The 18,521-nt window shown below is 41.0% G+C and overlaps 1 protein-coding gene across 2 annotated transcripts in view; it reads right to left on the reverse strand.

Annotated features, from left to right (window-relative positions):
- The window catches only part of CBLB (Cbl proto-oncogene B), a 136,111-nt gene extending 124,286 nt beyond the window's left edge, over nt 1-11,825 (reverse strand). Inside the window, exons 1-3 of one of the 2 annotated variants that reach the window (XM_076350328.1) lie at nt 11,776-11,825; nt 10,465-10,623; nt 922-1,172 (exon numbers count right to left, since the gene is read on the reverse strand). In XM_076350328.1, coding sequence (XP_076206443.1) covers nt 922-1,172; nt 10,465-10,611 — 398 coding nt within the window. In that variant the 5' untranslated portion in view covers nt 10,612-10,623; nt 11,776-11,825. Of the gene's footprint in view, nt 1-921; nt 1,173-10,464; nt 10,624-11,192; nt 11,238-11,775 lie in introns of those variants that run through there. The other variant, XM_076350334.1, reaches the window with a different exon arrangement.
- Nucleotides 11,826-18,521: the final 6,696 nt, after the last annotated feature.

Consider the following 18,521-nt stretch of genomic DNA (forward strand, 5'->3'; position numbering starts at 1 on the left):
ATGTAGACATTTCATGCTTCTACCAACACTTTCACCAGCTGTAAAACTATACTGCAACCCTGCCTCTGAGCTCAGGTGCAAACAGAATGGCAGGTATTCAATCCTCCATTCACTTCCTCTCTATCTCCCATTCCCCACTATCTCCTTTAAAAAGGGGAGACTCTGGAAACAGTATCGTATCTTTTATTTGAATAGGTTTAAAGATATACCACACACGGCAGAGTCTAATTGCCACAACACTGCTGTACCCCTTCCCAAAACAAAACTGCAGATTTTGCACACAAGTTCTTGAAATATTTTTTTTAAATATTAGATAATAAAATCAAATATTAAAAACTTCTTCACTCACCACCAAGAGTACGCATAAAGTGGACATTAATCCCTGTTATTAAAACTGAACCACTGCAAATCAGGAATCCATTAGGTTTCTGAAAAGGCTTCTCAGCACCAAATTAACATTATCATCACCTTATGCTAACATCACACAGTATCTCAAAAATGTGAATATTGTTTTGCTCCATTTCATCACTTGTGAAAGCTCTAAGTCAATATCCACCATGGCTCCCACAGTTTTAAGAACTGGGGTAGGCAGGTCAAGCTCAATCCAAGTAACAGTCACTCTGTCTCTGCCAGAGGAAAAACTAGATATCGTAAGGCCCTGTGAACAAGTAATTACAATGAAATGAATGTTTTATGAAGGAAATGCACTTGGTTTTAAAGGTCACAAAGTGACAGAGAAGAGCACACAGTGGAACAAATCTAGCAAATTACTGATTGACCTGCAGGGTCAATGAATACAAACGATAAATATTTCTGCTCTTTAAATAATTAAAAATGTCAAAACACAATGGCTGCAGACAAACAGTGTTAAGAATGCAGACAGGCCAGACAATCTACTTCATATTTAAATATTTCACTTACCTGTCCTGTGACTGCTCCTCATACATTCTTTCCTTTCCTTCTTTGAAGAGTCTTATAGCCCGTTTTGATTTTTTCATGAGACTGTCAATGTAGATTTTAAAATATTCATTCTCACTGAGTTGTGCAAGCTTCTGGTTGTCATCATATTTGCTCAGTATAAGTCGCAAATGTTGATAGGTGTCAGGTAAAATGTCAAGTATGTAAGGTGGGCTGTTTTTGAGCTGAAGCTTTGGGTTTTGGCACAATCTTACCTATAAGCAAAAACAAAAGAATGTAAAAGCTGAAGCTTTGGGTTTTGGCACAATCTTACCTATAAGCAAAAACAAAAGAATGTAAAAGACAAGAAATATGTTGGGGCAAAAACTGACCTGACATCTTAAAATTAATAGGTGTAAGCATACTTCTCTAACCTCCAGGCACAAAGAATTAAATCCTACTTCATTTATATTCCATGAAATCCCAACATAGTATCTAATGTCAAAGGATGTAAAATTTAACTTAATCCTGTCACATTCATAAAAAGCAAACAAGCTTACTTACATACTTTGGGGTTTTGCTTTTAAAGTAAGAATGTCTTTGCCTGCCTACTATATGGTAAGGAGTATATTATCAAAACACAGTATGCAACTAATGCCAAGAGCAGTAGTTTCGTACAGATGTTTGCTGCAGGTGAACTTCCTTATGGGTATTTAAATGTCTACTAAGAACTGACCCTATAAATTACCTTGTCATCTGCTGGCTCCCTCTTTTCTCTATCCAACAATATAACCTCTTAGAAACTATAGGAATTTAAAGTTCGAGAGGTCTACACATATGAAAATGGTCTGAACATCGCCAGTGGTTCAAAAGCTATTAGCTACGACAGACAAAAATTAAGTCACTCACAAACAGGTATCGTAAACCAGGAAACAAAACATTATAAACTCAATGTTTTCCAGTTCATGGTTGTAACAGAAGATAACATCTTAATGGACTTCGAATCATCATGTTCCTAAATGGCACAAAAATTAATTGAATAATATATAATTTACTTAAAAGAATAAGCTTTAGATGAACTGAACACCTCTGTGTGAATCTAGTCTCCACTGGAAATGTTTCTGGAAAAAGGTAGTACTGGTTTTGTTTCCTGAACATATACAAGGTTAGAGTAATTATCTCCTGGCTACCTAAATTCTCTGGTAGTTTGTTCTGTAATGTTCTGTACTAGAAAGCGAAAGGGATCGAAACTAATGGGTAGTTTTTGAGTGCTATTGCATTGAGCTATCCACGCTCAGCTAAAACACTGTAGAGGGACACATTCTAGACACGTGTGTGCAGCTGTACATATGCAAAGACTTATGAAAAAATTAAGTCCATGTGGTATAAAAGTTTTATAGGTATCATTTGGAGATCGCCACATTATATATTAGTGACTGACATTCCTTTGAGGTAACTAACGAGGCTGTAAAAACATCTTAATACTGCTGAAAGCAGACTCCTATTCCTACTAATGTATCAACTTCAAAAAAGTGCAGTCTTGAGCATTTCCGGGGGAGCGGGGGACGGGGGGGGGAAACAAACTTGTATCCTATAACATTCACCTCTAAACTCACAGCTATATCACTATTGCTGACCCCTCCTTCAATTTCTAGATCTACACCATTAAGAAATTCACTGCCTTAAGACTGTTGCCCCTAACAGACCTTCATGCACCACAAACAGCAAAGCAAACACGTAATTGTTTTTTCCCTCTGAAACATACACACAAAAACACACCAGGCAATTAGATTTAGGTAACTGGGGTCATAGAAAAGTGGAGATAGAAGAGTGGACAAAAGTCAAGCACTGACAAGTTTTAAAAAAAGAAGTCTAGCAGCATCAGAACAGTGCAAACTCATAACTACTACAGAAATGTTAGCACCATTCAAAAACAGTATTTAAAACATGACATTTGCAGTAGCTCCCCTCATTTCACTGATCCATTGTTACTTTAGTAATTTCTATTATTCTTTCACCTACTAGACCAAGTAATGGATCAGGAACCCTTCTGATGTGTTGTAGAACAGACAGTCCTTCCCACAGAGAAATTTACAATCTCAGTAGGAAACAAAAAGACAGCAGATGGATGCAGGCAAATACAAGTACATGAGCACAACGCTGTTCAACATACTAAAGGGTGGTTCAGGGCACTAGCAGTTAAGTATTTCTAGATATAAACAGCAAACAAAAGTTTCAAGGCAAGCTCTAAAATAATTTAGTGGCTCATAACGAAATTCCTCCTAAGTTGAAGAAGCAGCTGGGAGGAAACAAAAAAAAAAAAGTAAAGCATAAAGATGTTTGGTCATCTCTTCATCAGGTGATGAAGTCTGGAACTGCAATCCATAACTACAAGAGCGAGACAGCAAGAGACTTTGAAACTAAAAATAAGTTGTTTATATTTCATGTGATAAAGAGAAGGTTATCAGGATAAAGAAAAGGACAACACGGTCCAAGTTGTGGGTTAGGAGATGCTTGCAGCAGCATTCTCAAAGCATAAAGGTTGGATATGATGGCATTCTTTCAAGGTCAGAAAAGCAAAGTTTAACTTACTGATACACAAAATAGCAATTGGATGAGCATTTTAGGTGAATGGATTGATGCAGAAGGTTGTATTTGTCTGTGAATCATATCTCAGTCTGAAAGATTCAGACACAATTTTCAAAAGAGCAGTTCAAGTAAAGGAGTTGCCTGAGTGAAGGCAGGATGATGGTATCACCCCAGAAGATCAAGGAAGGAACTAACAAGAGAGACTTATGAAGGAGATTAAACATTTCTTTTAGTTACACTGAAGTTAAGCCAACAGCTAGAATTCTTTAAGGAGATTTCAGAAACATGAGCAAAAAATTTTACATGTGTAGACAGATCTGAAGATCATCCATGCAGAGACAAACATGAATTTCTTTTTGTACAAGAATTAGAAGAACTGGAATCCCAAAGACAGAAGTGAAAGCCTTTATGAAAAACATAGACTTTTTCATCTGAACTTTTGTTCTCTGTGATTTCTGATTTAGTGAAAACTTGAAACAAGATTGACATTCTCCCAAAGCCAACTACAGATGACACAAATCAGTATCGCTGATTAGGCTTTACAACTTTCTGGAGCAACACGCACAAGGAAAAAAACAGCTGAAAAGAAGAAAATATTTATTCAGGGAAAAAAGTCAGCAATGAGAGCAGACCACAAGCAGAGAAGGCTGCAATCATTTTGAATTGCTTATTTATTCTAACTTAAATCTCACGATCAAAGAATTAATTCTCTTTCTGAAGTCTATCTTTTTGATCAGATGTGCCAACAAGCAGAATATAAGTGGTTTCCTACATATTAGAAGTACCATTAAAAATATAAAAACAACAGGAAAAAGCAAATTGCTTATGCTGATTGGTCTGTTTTCAACAGTCGGTCCATTCAACTATACAAAAAGAACATCCAGTTATAAAGAAGAATTAGTTTCTCTTTCAGGTGTTCTAGAAAGTCTTCTTCAGTCCAGTATCATTACATACAGTCAGACACACATCAAAACAGGATCCTGTGGTCATCATGGTTTACAAGGCTTCACCTTCTGCTGAATTTATAGAGATAAATACAGCACATTACTAGAACCTTCAACTCCAGAACAAGCCTTCAAGAGAGTCCTACAAAAATTCTTCTACAGTACAACTCAATCAGTCTTACGCATTCTTATTGAAAAAAATGCTAACATTTAGTTCAAGTCAGTGACCCAATGAAGTAGTACAAGGCTTTCTTTACTTTACAGAGTACACAAGGTTTCAGTCCAAAGGAAGTAAGTTTGTAAAGAGATGGCTGGTAAACCATATGGTTTCCAGAGTCAGGATGTCCTGACACATACCACAGCAGTTCACAATTAAAAGTAAGCAATCAGAAATGACATCTGCTGACGCAAAAGATTTACCAATGCACCAGAAGTGGCACACATACCTTTCTTCAAAAGAAAACAGAACTCAAAACAAAAGAAAAAAAAAAAAAAACGCCAAAAATAAAGACCTCCATATTGCACTTTACAAAACAACCCTCACCAACACTTCAGGAGCGGACATGAATCATATCACTGTGAGATTTGTGTACTGTTATGACTGGAAGTAAGCATGTATATATTTAGCAAGCATTCAGTCTAAAAAATGAAAAGCAGTCAGTCAGCAAGTTAGTAAGAAATGTCTCTCATTGAGATAAATGGAGACAAAGCCAAGCTCCTTTCACTACCTCACTCAGGATAAATCCAAGTATTTACTCCAGAATCTCAGAAACAATAGAGTGCAATTCTGATTGTGAAGAACGAAGGCATTACCTTAATCTACCAGAAACAGATTTTGAAACAGTTAATTCAGGAACTTCCAGACAAGCTTACTCTAGTGCCTATGGAGAAAAATCCCAACCCCCTGTTCCCGCCTCTCCTCTCTCCCCCCCTCCCCCCCCCAACAAAAAAACCCACTACTCATAACATTTTTGAAGATGCTTGACTTAAATTATAAGGCATTATTTCATAGCATCTTCAGAGATGAGAGTAATGATGCCTATTGTATTTAGACAATGAATTTCTTACGTAAAACGGTATCTTCTATTCACTTTTTAAAGCAAACAATAAAGTTGAAAGCCCTGGACTCGTTTGACAAAAGAACTTCTGTTCAAGCAAAGTATAGCAGCCCTAACAGAATCTGTTTAAACACCTAATGCTAGTCAAAGACAATACAAGGAAAGTAACACAGCTAAAACAGAGTAAGTATCTAATGAGTAGGACATCCGCTAAACACTGTTTTCAGCTGCAGTGAATAGACTAGCACAATCGGAGCACCAGTGCTTGCACACTTCCAAAATTACACTTCGAAACCATCTACTGAACTAGTATCTTCCACCAAGCAGTACAAAAAAAGTCAAACACTTTGACACAACACAGACAGCATAAAGGTAGCTCTGCAATAAGATACCATAACAATTCTCCAGAAAACCACAACACACAATGCTACCAACAATGAATTCTGAAGAACTTAATCGGTGAGGGGCTAACCAGGAAAATGGATGAAATATGAAGGAGCATAATGTTCATCATACAGCCCCCTGCCAGAAATCACATTAAATGCAATGCATTTTATTTTCCACAGAAAGATGGAAAGATGAGTTTTCTTTCTGAAAGAAGCCTTCTCATCAAAATATAAGTAGAGGTGATCGATCACCGATCTTTTCAGCTGAGAATACAGTAAGTGCTTGTTCAACAGCTACCACACTGCAACTGTGCCATATGTTTCCATACTGGAGGAATAAGCAATAACAATGCTGATGCTACATATGCACAAGGGCAGCTGACTTTGGAGGGTCATTTATACTTTCTTCTGATTAGAAAAAGAGAAGCTTCCATTTCTCTGTTTAAATTTTTATTCTTTTTCCACAAACAGTGTATGCAGAACATAAAACTTCCTATCAACTTTGACCAGGTAACACACTGAAGAATACGATGGTTATGATTGATGATTGCCTTTTCTAGATCCTTTGTGGAACAATGACCTTTAATTGACTTGGAAGGTTGCACATTAATGTAACAATTACACAAAATGTTGCAAAGAATAACCAACGCACACATAGTTTCAACTACCGTGCTCTGTGTACTCACTCAGATGCTGTTGAAAATTTGGATGCTGACAAATGTTAATTTAAAGAAAACCACATCACTAAGTTACAGAGGTAATACAGCTTTTACTCACTGAGTCAACAGTATGAGCTTTGGAGACTCACTCTAATTTGCTCTTAGGTAATTATTAAAAAGCAAATCAAATCGCCATCCCAGTTTATATAGTCAGAGTCAAACAACTGGGTGGGCCATGAGAGAGCGCCCAAACAGCTTAGACAATATTGTTAATCTTCACAGTTGAAAATATAATTATTTTCAGGCACAATTCATAAGCGTGCTGAAAAGTGATGGAAAGTTGCTGAAATATTCCTGTTTTAAAAAATCCTGTTCAGAATGTGTCACAATTTTATCGGCCTGAAACCCACAATAGTAAAGTGTGCACAATAGTACTGCCAACTCTAAATAGCCCGAGCAGTAAATTAACTTAACTACTCCGATGTTTATATAATAGGCATTCTCTCCCAAAGTTGTTCTCAAGATAACCATTATCCTCTAATAATAATACACAGCTAGTTTCTAGGGTTTAAAATCATTAGGTTTAGAATCTCAGAAAAAAAAAATCCCATGTAATTTATGCATAGTTTAAAGGAAGATTTGGAGTTATTTGTTAACAATATTATTTTTTATTTATTTACAGGATATGAACTTTCTAAAATACACATCATGTTTTAAAAACAGTAATTTGCTTGCTAGAAGTTCAGAGATATATGGTCAACTTGCTTATACAATGCTAGCACTGGAAAGCAGGGCTAGCCTTCCAAACCATAAAAGGAATATTAGCCTTTGCATTGCAAAGGAATTACACAAAATATTTTTGGTTCTTAATGGTAAAGCCACTGCTTACCCATGAGAAAAGCAGCAGGGAAACTGGACGTTGGTGCTAACAGTTGATGCCCCTTTAATAATGCAATAAGTATTGTAAATTCATATAAAAAAGACATATCAGTAAACCTCAGAAAGTACCAATCCCAGCAGATGAAGAATAAAAAGGAAGATGCAGATATAAGATATACAGACAGATAACAATTCACATTCACTGATTACTTACAACAAGATTTTTTTTTTTTTTATTCCCTGCAAGTATGTTGCTTACAGTAACTTTTACAAACAGGGCTCTAACCAGAGCACTACCCCAACGTTCTGTCCTGCTAAAGAACTCTTTCAAAACCCTTGCTTTTTTCAAACTGGTAACAGAAGTTTGAAGAGAAGACGCTTAAGCAGAACTGCAACCTTCTGCCTATTCTAACAGCTGAAGCATCAGCCCATGAAAAACAAACATTACCATGAAATCTGAACAATTCCAAAGCATGACATACAACCAATTCTACACAGAGAAGTTTGCATGGTATCTAAGTAGCCAGAACTTTTACTTACACCATAAAACCACTCTCATAGTATGGTTCTTATAGAGTAGCAATATTTGTAGTATTGGTTAATCCCTTACTGTTGAAAACAAATAATTCATACAGAAAATCTCATCTGCCAAGGGAGAAAATTACAGAATGAAGGAAAGGTAAAGAATGGCAATTTTAAGAAAGAAAGAAAGAAAGAAAGAAAGAAATGTAAACCAGAAATTATTGAGCTCTGCCCCTAGGTTTTAAGACTGCTCTTTTTTCACCCTTTGGTCAAGATAATAGCTTTGCTTTGTTTCCATTCTCCCTTTCCCTAACATCTTTAGAACGGGAGAAAACTTTAGCTACCTCACTGCAGAAAAAAGATGGTTATCACAGCTATTATAGTTAAAGAATAAACAAGGATAATGACTGTTATTACAACAAGCAAAATAGGCCTCAAAGCCACAATCTTACCATGAGTGGCAACCTACCGACTTTGCAGAGCCTACCGCCTTCACTAGGTATTAATTTGATCAGTGACCCACCACAGAAATCAGTCGTAGGACACACTCCAGAAAGGGGATTTGAAACAACAGTTGATCGAGCAGGTTTCTATTTCTGATTTTAATCCCTGGTTTTGATCTAGTCAGAGGAGAAAATGACCTTCCTGTGCCTACTGCCACATAAGGCTGAGAGACTTAAATTTGTTTGCCAACATATTAAATTTGCTCAAACACATCCTTTCATTATAAGTACCAAATGCTAAAAACTCAAGCAGCAAGCTACAGCATTCTCACACTATGACATCATTCTGTCTGGTATACTTTAATATAATTTGGAAATAAAATTTGATTAACTGACAGCAGCTTAAAGAGGATACATTAAAGATCCAAATTGAGGACACTTATCCAGTAAAATGAAAAAGAAAGCACAGCGCAATGTCCAGCCTTTCCAGTGACTTCTGAAGAACAGGCCTTACTGGCTGTTCTGATGCTCTGTTGTAACCATGACAAACACAGTTACCGTATATTAGCTGAGCAAAAGCAATCCACAAGTCCAAGCGGCAGGGTTAAGGTTTTCTGGTAACCATGAATATACAAACCAATCAGGGGACAAGCTTACCATATGGATTTGTAAATGGCCTGACACAGGGGGAAATTAAGCCATACATTCCCCACGTGGTTTCAACGATGACGAACGAGATTCCTGGTTTCCAAGCCAAACACTTCCTTCTACTGAAGAAGAGTGCCTGCTTCAAAGTATTTATACTTGCAGTTCTTATTACAAGATGCTGTTTACAGCATCCTGATCATTAACAGGGAAATGTCAACAAAGTCTCTGTGATAATAACCATTTCTATCAAGGCTGTTTTTTAAGTTTATAATCATCATCAGAAATCGTGGTGGAAATACAGATGCTATTCTTGGAGCATCAAAAAGGAGAGCATACAAGGGCTCAACCAAATACTTCGAAATTAGCACTTGTCAAGGCATATAACATGAAATGATCTCTACCATGTCAGTATAACTACTTATGAACTTCAAGAAATGTTAAACGCCTGCATTTTACAAGAGCCACAGGGAAAGCAAATGGTTACACTAATTCATGAAGAATCACTGAGTTAAAAACTCACAACCCTCTTGCCATACAGACCCAAGGCTAACAGGTAGTAATCCTCACTCCCCAGCAGTTTCAAGAGGAAAGTCTCAAGTATCACCGCATACGCAAAACAGAGTGCCTGCATCTCCTGAACAGTTATCCGTGTTATAATCAACTTGTTCCTACCATTGGTAAGGAACTCTCCTAGCTAATCTACCATCATACAAGCTGTCATTCTGTGTAATACTAAAAAAAAAATGTATCAGGCTGGCGCGAAGAACTAGAAGATCTAAAAAACTATGGTCTATCCCCCCACTTCCTGAATAATGAGTTTCAGTACAGCGCATTTCTAGTTTCAAAATGAAGAGTAGAAGTACTTAAAAATCATTAAAATGCAGAACACACACTTAAAAGTTAGGCGTGCCACACTCATCTGTTTACTAAACTGACAAGAGTGACATCCCCCAGTCCCCACGCACATTCCTAAAAGCACAAACGTATCTGTGTTGCCATCATGAGCATGTCTCACAGGACAATTAGCTTAACTGAAGTTTCATACTTCAGAGGTCTTGTTTGCAGACTAACAACGTGATCCAACACGAAACGCACAGAGTATGTGATTACAACTCTAAGTTAAGCAGCTTTTCGTTAGGACAGCTCTTCAAGTTTGAGTCATTTTAAAGGATCTGAAAATAACAATAGCCTAAGGCAAACACACACATTTGTTTTCCCTCCACAAACCAAGATTAAAAAAAACATAGCCAGAGGCCATAGGGGGGAGGGGGGGGAAGACAAATGGTGCTTAAATAACCTAAAACATAAGTCCCCTTACTTCCCGAGGCACACGCAGCATAGCAGTTAGAGCTACAGGAAGACGTTGTTTCCCCATGTGTACCTATTTAAATAGCCCCATTCTCCACTCCGTGTATACACGAACGCACACAGACACTCACCACTTTGTCCATAAGCTTCCAGGTCTTCTCCACAGTCCTCCGGTCGGCAGCTGCCTGCTTGGGGGGGCCCACAGCATCCTGAATGGCATCAATGAAGCCCAGGATCCGTCCCTTGCGCGGGTTCCGGCCGTTCAGGGAATTGGCCATCTGGGAGCCAAGCTGGCCGCAACGACAGAGAAACACAGACTCACAAGGTGCTCCGAAAACATCTTGTCATAAAACTCGCCGCAGCCAGTGAGGTAACACTTCCTTCTTCACAGGCAGGAAAGGGCAAGACCAGGGCAGGCTTAGGAACAAGTTTAACTTTGCATGACAAACAGCGTAAACCCACCTGGCCCGAGCTTACACTGGCAGAAGAGATCCCGGATTTATTGTCAACACCAACAGGCGGGAGGGGGAACCCACCCGCCGGCGGCGGGGCCCGGCCGCGGCTGCCCGAGGGCCCGGCCCACCCCGCGCCGCTCCCCTGCCCCCGCCGGCCCCTCCGCTCGGGCGGCCGCGGACCCCGCCGTACCGGCGGGCAGCGGGCACATGCCCGTCACCGGACAACAAAAGCGGAAGACGCGCAGCGGCCGCGGCGCGGGGAGGGGGGGGGGAGGAGGAGAGGGGAGCAGAAAAGCAGCGAAGGCAGCAGGCAGGCAGAAATCCGCAAGGCACGCGAGCGGCCGGGCAGCGGGGGCAGGCAGGCAGGCACGGACGGACCTCGCTGCCGGCGCACGCATACGTACAGAGTAGCACCGCACGGCTTTGTGCCGAGAGCGAGAGGCGCCGCCGAGAAAAGCCAAGAGCAGCCGGGGGGGTGGGGGAGGCTCCTCAGCCCCCCGCGGCGGCCGCTTCCCCCGTCCTCAGCCCGGGGCGGCGGCGGCGGCGGCGCGGAGCGCAGGCGAAGCGTCTCGTCGGACGAGGCTCTCCTCCCTCCGGCGGCGGCGGGCTTCACTGCCCCAGGAGGCAGGCGGAGCGCATCCCGCGCCGCCGCCCGCGCCCCGTCCCGGCCGCCGCGCCGGGGGCGGCCGTTGGCGATCGCCACGCGCGAGCGCGGCGCCGGCTCCGCGCACCCGCCGGCCGCCCCGCAGGACTCTGCCCTGTGGCGCTGTTGCGGCTCCTGCTGCTGCTGGTGGCGGGCGGCCGCTGCCCCGCAGGGAAGCATGGGGAGCTACTGCCCCGCCGCCCGCATCGCCCTGCCCGTACCACAGCCCAGCCCGCCCGGTGGGTGGGTATGTGCGCGCGTGTGTGGAGAGAGAGAGAGGGGGAGAGAGAGAGAGTCCTACAGGCACATGCAAGAGAGAGAGAGACAGATATATGCACACGCACAGGTCTGTATGCGGCACCGCTCGCAGCCCCCGGCAGGCTATGGTCTCCCCTCACTCCTAGAAAGTGAGGCTGGCTCCCCGGCGGCGGCGGCAGCCCCGCTCCCGCCCCCGCCCCCTCCCCGCGGCGCTCTGGCGACCGCTCCTCTCCTCGGAACATGCCCACCCCCAGGACAACATTCAGCCCCGCGCATGCGCGCCGGGAGGGGAGCGGGGGAGGGCGGGCGGCAACGCCGGGGAACCAAGCCCCCTGCTCGCAGGCGGGAGACACCGCCTCGGAACAGCCAATCAGAAGACGAAATTGCGTTTGCTTGACGTGTCCGCCAGCAAGTGAGCGTGGAGCTGGGAACGGGGCGGGGTGGCGGCTGGGAGAAGGCTTCGGAGACGGGGAGGGGGCGGGAAGGAGGGGGCTGGCAGGGCTGGGAGTGATAGGAAAACTGACCAGTGGTTGAGCTCGGAGGGAGGGAGGTGGAGCTTCCGGTCACGCCTCGCCAGGCTTGCCCGCCTTTTTGGGGGCTGAGGGGGCAGCTGGAGGCCCCTCGGGGGAGGGGGGCGGGGGGGATGAGGGGAGATCCTGGAGTTGTCCGTGGCTATAGGGTGTCTAGGGGCTAAAGGTATGGCCGGGGGCTGTGGCAGCGTGTCCCTCCCTCCTCTGGTGAAGTTGTGGTGCTCCTGCCTGCTGGGGCACTTGATGTGCCTTAAAAATCAATAGTCGTTATTGACGCCTTTTTGAGTGTTCTGCCTTTGCGCTTCCCCTTCACGCTTTTGAGAGTTTATTGGGGTTTTTTGTGGCCACAAAGACAGGGAACTTCTTTTCCTTCTCTGTGTCTGGCTTGTTTTCTTGGCTTTTGAAAGGGGATGAGGTATGTTGTTAAGCAAGTGCTGAGGTGTCCCGTGTTGGAAATGGGCTGGAGAGCCGCATGAAGCGGTGAGGGCTGCAAGGGTCGTGCTGCCGCTCTGAAAGGTGGTGAGGGAATATGTAAATACTTTCTAGTTAAAAACACCCCTTTATATATGTTTATTTTGATATGAGCACTTTCTGTGGGGATATGGTAAATAAACCCCACCTGATTAGTATGTTACGCTTTTATTTTATGGCAAGTTTTATTCTCAAATTTGTATATTACCTGTGAATGCTGGGGAGAAAAGAGTGAGGCTTACCTGCATAGGGTGCAAGACGTTTGACTTCAGATTCTTTTGAAGATGTTCCAGGCAGTAATTATGCTTTGCAAGTGTTAATCTTTTAATTAATTAGCGTACAAGGAAACAAAAATACAACACTTAAAAACTCTGAGGCTGTTTTCTGAAGACAATTGTATTAGAGGACTGTTTTTAAGTTTTGGTTTTCTGAATATCAGCAAGTGTGTCTTCCATAGTAGTTTCCTTTGTAAATATCTTTTTAAAATGGATTGTCCTTTTTCTTGATTTTTTTTCCTGATTTTTGACTTTTAATAAAATAGGAGTTAGGAAAAACAGAAAAAGTTGTAGAGTGTTTCAGTGTTCCTTTTATTTATATTGTCATTTATAGGTATTTTTAGTGCAGGTATCTTCCCGTTGACTTAAAATGTTAATCCTCTGGGCACACATACAACAGTAAAATCATATCAATAACGTCTTCCTCAAAGGTCATTGTTCCTCTATAGCTTTAAAATACGAATTGGCAGGTACTTGCCTTAAGTGGATTGGAAGCTTCTCATTTCACTGTAGGCTCTCTAAATTATTGTCATCCCTGTGTTGTTTTAAATGTTGGTTTAAAGCTCTTCACTGGCAGTTCTCCTATCCTTTTTTTGTTTGGAGCTCAGCTTGTGTAAGATTAAGTTGGTAGTGACTGCTCACTCTTTTGCTCTCTCTGGTTTGGTTGTGAATAAAGCAGTGGGTCTGACGTTTTTTCTGAACTCGTTAAATCTTTGGTTCTTTTTCTCAATTGTTTTGTTTTCATTGTTGTTATGTCATTCTTTTCATATTCCACACGCTGCCAAGAGCTATGATCTGTGAGGTGCACTTGGTAGCTGTCTGGGGCTGAGTCATGTTGTCTTGCAGTTCATCTGAGTGCAGAGCCAGCAGGAGCAAGCAGCTTGGTTCCCTGTATCCCTGTGTATGTGTGTTGCGTTATTAAGAGAATAGCCAGCTCTATGGGGAAAGTGGGTGGTTTTCAAACAACCTTTTTTCATTGCCTATGCTGTACAGTAAGTACAGGTATTCTGGTAATTACAGTCCTCAGAGGGACATATGCATGTTGGAAGCAGGCCAGCTGGGAGAAGCATGTGAAAGAGATACCTATGGCTTCAGTATGATACTGAAGATGGGTCAAGCTTTTGTGTGCTATGCTATGAAAGGACTAGAAGACACAGCATTGTTTCTGTGGTTTCAAGCATGCAGAGTGAAAGGACTGTTTGATAGAAGACAGCTGAGAGGTAATGCTGAGAGAGGAGGAGCTAACAGCTGCCACGTGTTTGAAGTTTGAGGCGTGTGCTTTGTTAGCAGTGGAGAACATAAGGACTTATCTTGCCCACTGGATCTGTGGGGTGCATAGGGATAAAAGGCCCTTGAAGGGGTGGTGGCTGAAGGCGCTTGGGCTGTATGTAAGGTGCATAGGTAAGTTTGTCTAATTAAGGCCCCCAAGTTATGTACGTACAATTAAAATGCCTCCACAGATCCCTTACTTATAAGCTCTCCGACCAAACTTCTATTTTACTTGTTATTATCCTAAAGAACATGACAGTTTGGATCTGCTACTTGTAAGTGTGTTAATCACTGTATGAAAATACTACAGAATGGAAATGAGGTGAATCTGAGGTAACAAATTTTGAGAATTCCACGTTACATCAGACTGATCCTCAACCTAGTTAAGGTACTAACCAGTCATGTAATGATGTCTGGATGACTGCTGTAAGGATTTGGTAAAATCCTGCAATGAAAATGATGGCGTGAAGGTGGCTGAGCGTCACGATATGATAAAGGAATCAAGACAGTGTGAAAGAAGCCTTGTTTTGAACTCTTAAATCCCTTTGTAAGGTCAGGATTTCAGATCTGAGCATTTTACTGAAAGGCGAGAATCATGCGACTTCTTGAAAAGCCCAGCTAGTTGGTAGACAGGGAAAAAACAGAGATATGAGAGATTAAAATTAAACTAAACGGTTACATTTATCCATTGCAGTATTTTCCTATCTGTTAACTGCTTTTGGTTTCGTTGGGTGGGTTTTGGTATTTTTGTGGCTTTTCTTTTTTTTGCTTTGCTGGTGACTCTCATTCCTCTGGAGTTGTTAGACAGCCTTGTGAATGAACCTTTATGTTGCTGCTCTTGAATGAATTCCATCAAAGAGCCATTGACAGTAGTTGGAAGCCAGAGAGATGTTTTGTTTTGGTTTTCTTTGTTCACCAACTATTAAAATATTATTGATTTTTTTCTGCAGTCAGTCAATGTATGTGGTTTGGAAGCTGTTTTCATTTGTGTGGGGTTTTTGCCATGTTTCAAGTGACTTTTTGCCCAAATATGCTGAAACATAAGAACAATTAAGAGGTCAGATGTAGGTTTTATTTATAGCCACGTAAATAAGGTATTGCCCTCATGTATGGTATAATTTTTTTAAAGGTTAATACAGTATACAGTATGCGGAGTTAAGTGATACAGCAGCAATGCTTGTAAAAGCTTAAGTCAGCTATTTTGAAAGTTGAATGTGAAGTGACTTCTTGCTAATTGTAATGCAACACCCTGGCTATTCCAGCATCCTTAAACTTTCAAAGTAATCTCTTGGTGTTTTGACTGAATGTGTACAATATTATGAAAAGGCAACTGTTCACAGAGGTGTAGCATTCTGAGGTGTACTGTCAGGCAGCGGTTTAATGCTGAGCTCTGACAAGGTCACACTCCGCAGTGTGCGGTGCCCCAGCAGAAAGCAGCTGGTCCCTCTTTGCAGGGTAGCTGAGACTCTAAGGGCCACTAGAACCTGCTGTTGTTTTGGTGCCCCACATCCATCTGTTCTGTAAAAACACCAAACAAACCAAAACCAACCAAACAAAAAACCCAAAACAAAAATAAAACATACCACCACCCAAACAAACCAAGAAAGATAAAAGGTAACTATCACAACAACAGATACCTTTAAGTTCCAGGACTATTTGCTTAAATACATTTTCATTAGGCCATTCTAGAAATGTACAATGTCTTATGCATACCCCCCCAAGTATCTAATTATTACATACTCACCTGTAATAGATGTTAAGAATATTAAAGTGGAGCAAATGGAAAATCTTTTCATGTTATTTTACAGTGCCCTCAAGGATGCTAGGCTCTTCAGATCTACAAAAAAAATTTAAACCATTTATTTATGATTTTGGGGGTTGTTAAGCTGCAAGCCACTGTTGTGAGTAACTTTCAAAGTAGATTGCAACATATTTACCTGTTTTATAGCAAATGCAGGGACAGAAAGCAAAACCAGTTACCTGTGGCACACAGAATTCTCCTACTCATAATTTAAGTTGGTATAATAATAGAGCCTTTTCCTGCCTTAGTGGGTGGAGAACTTAGAGAAAATTGGTGGTAACAATGGCAGTTTGTTGTTAGATTATTATCCAGTTAATTCAGCTACTTCTAACTATTTTTCCTTTATCCATTTAGATTATGTTTTTCATGGTTATTGAGTCCTCAGGCCTACTTTTTTTTATTTTGTTACTGGTTTCTAGAAATGAAAAAAAAAATCACACATGAAATATGAATAACGTAACAGTTTAACCCACTTTGCTGTCGAGCTACTGTAAAAAAAAAACAAACTGCTTTTCAAAGTTTCTGTGCACTGTAGAAATCTGTCATTGCTCCAGCAGGCTGTTGCAGTACAACTGATGATAATAGAGTGTTTCTGCATTAGTCCTCTCTGCTGGGGATTTAAATCCTCTTTTTATCCTTGATTTGGAAAGATAAGCTAAATACCTGTACCTGTAAATAAAATAGGCCAGGCACTGTTCTCGGGCCCTGAGGCCAGGCAGCATGGTATGACAGGGCTGGTAGCCACCATTCTTACTAAAATTGTACTACCACCGCCCCCTCACACTCCGACTCCTAAAATACCTGCATCCAGGGAGTGATCCCTGACCTGTGCAAACCCTGAACCTCCCTGGGATTTGCTTGGGAAAACACCAGCTGACATGAGCCAAAACTACTAGGGAGTATCCTAATAATTTAACACCACAGATAGTCATGTGCCTAGGTCATCATGACTTTAGTAACTGTATACAGATATAGTTGGAGTGTGTGTGTGCATATAAATATACACATGTACACACAGACACTGTAATACGGTTCCTTTCATCTTTGTTAATTTTGGTTGGACTTCAGATAATGAAATTTACTTTCATCTGGCTTCTTGAGCAGTGAACTCCTTAAAGGGCACATTGTAAGTACATTGACAAGGATTTTACTGACTAAGGCTCTCGGGCTTACATTTTCAAATATTTCATTCACAATAGGAGGAAATCAACTTAAGTATGATATTGTTCCCCATGCAAAATATAGCAGAACAATTTGCTTGACTATGAGCAATTAGAAAATACATTATTTGTTTGCAGAATGAGTATGAAAACTAATTGTGGGGCCAGGCCTGTGTTTGTCTGTACAACTCGCTAATGAGTTCGTTTGCTGTAAACTAGACAGCCCACTTCAAAACACATCTCCACCTTAATATATTGTATTTAAAAAGCGTGTCAGCTTAATTTTAAAACAACCTAACCCTCAGGGAGCAATTTTACTTGAGGTCTTCTGTTTCTTTTCTGTTATTAACTGCATCAACCTGCCAGAGCAGGTGCAAAGGCTTTAATTAAGTTCTATCATTTTAGCACTACCTCTTGAATTTACCCCATCTGTGTGATAGCATAAAAATAATCAATGTCAATATCTTTTTTTTTTTTTCCTCCTGCTCCTGCTGAGTGCCGTGATCTTAGTTCTTCCTAATGTTGGTCTGATAAAACAATAGCAGCAATATTTAACTCCAACATCCTATTTAATATCCTGCCCAAATGCAACTGGAACTTCTTGTTTGACTTGAGAATTAGGAGCTTTCATTCTTTTCCATTCAAATATCTCTGCTTTCACCAGAATTTCTAAGATTTTCAAACTGTGGTAAGAGGTTGTAAAATATGCACCTAGAGACTTTCCATTGCCATCTTTCTCTGGAGTAGGAGTTGTACTTTGACAGGAAACAAGCCTGTGTCTATTGAACACAGTTTAGCACAGTAAAGACTTCCTCTGTGCTTCTGCAAGTTGAAATAACCTCAATTAGTGGAGATTTGAACTGTATTACTAGCAGCTTTAATTGATGTATTCAAATGAGACACTGTCATATAGACTTTTCTGCAGCAAGCAGCAATGTTTTCAGTTTAGTAAGGTAGTGTCTTACAGTTAAACAGGGAAATCGTGCAGTGCTAGGAAATCATAACATAAGCACTATGATTTATTTGCTTAAATTTCTTCTTCTGTGCCACTCATTATTGTAGCTTCATCTGTTCTGTCCATCCTTCTAAAAGAAGACAACTTTTTGTGCTATAATCTGCTTGACTCCTTGACTATGAATTTGTGCTGTATCTTGTTTCCTGTATGCTTCAAGTTCTACCAATATTTTGTCTGTTAGCAAAGACAGGAACCTTTTGTTTTTGACTGGTGTAGTAATCATGTTGGATTTTTTTTCCCCGCTTACTTACCTTCATTTAAAATAAGTTATTTTTTCCAAACTGAAAATAAACCATATGTTTTGTAAGGCA

The sequence above is a fragment of the Aptenodytes patagonicus genome, chromosome 1 (assembly GCF_965638725.1).
Source record: "Aptenodytes patagonicus chromosome 1, bAptPat1.pri.cur, whole genome shotgun sequence".
NCBI classification, from domain to species: Eukaryota; Metazoa; Chordata; class Aves; order Sphenisciformes; family Spheniscidae; genus Aptenodytes; species Aptenodytes patagonicus.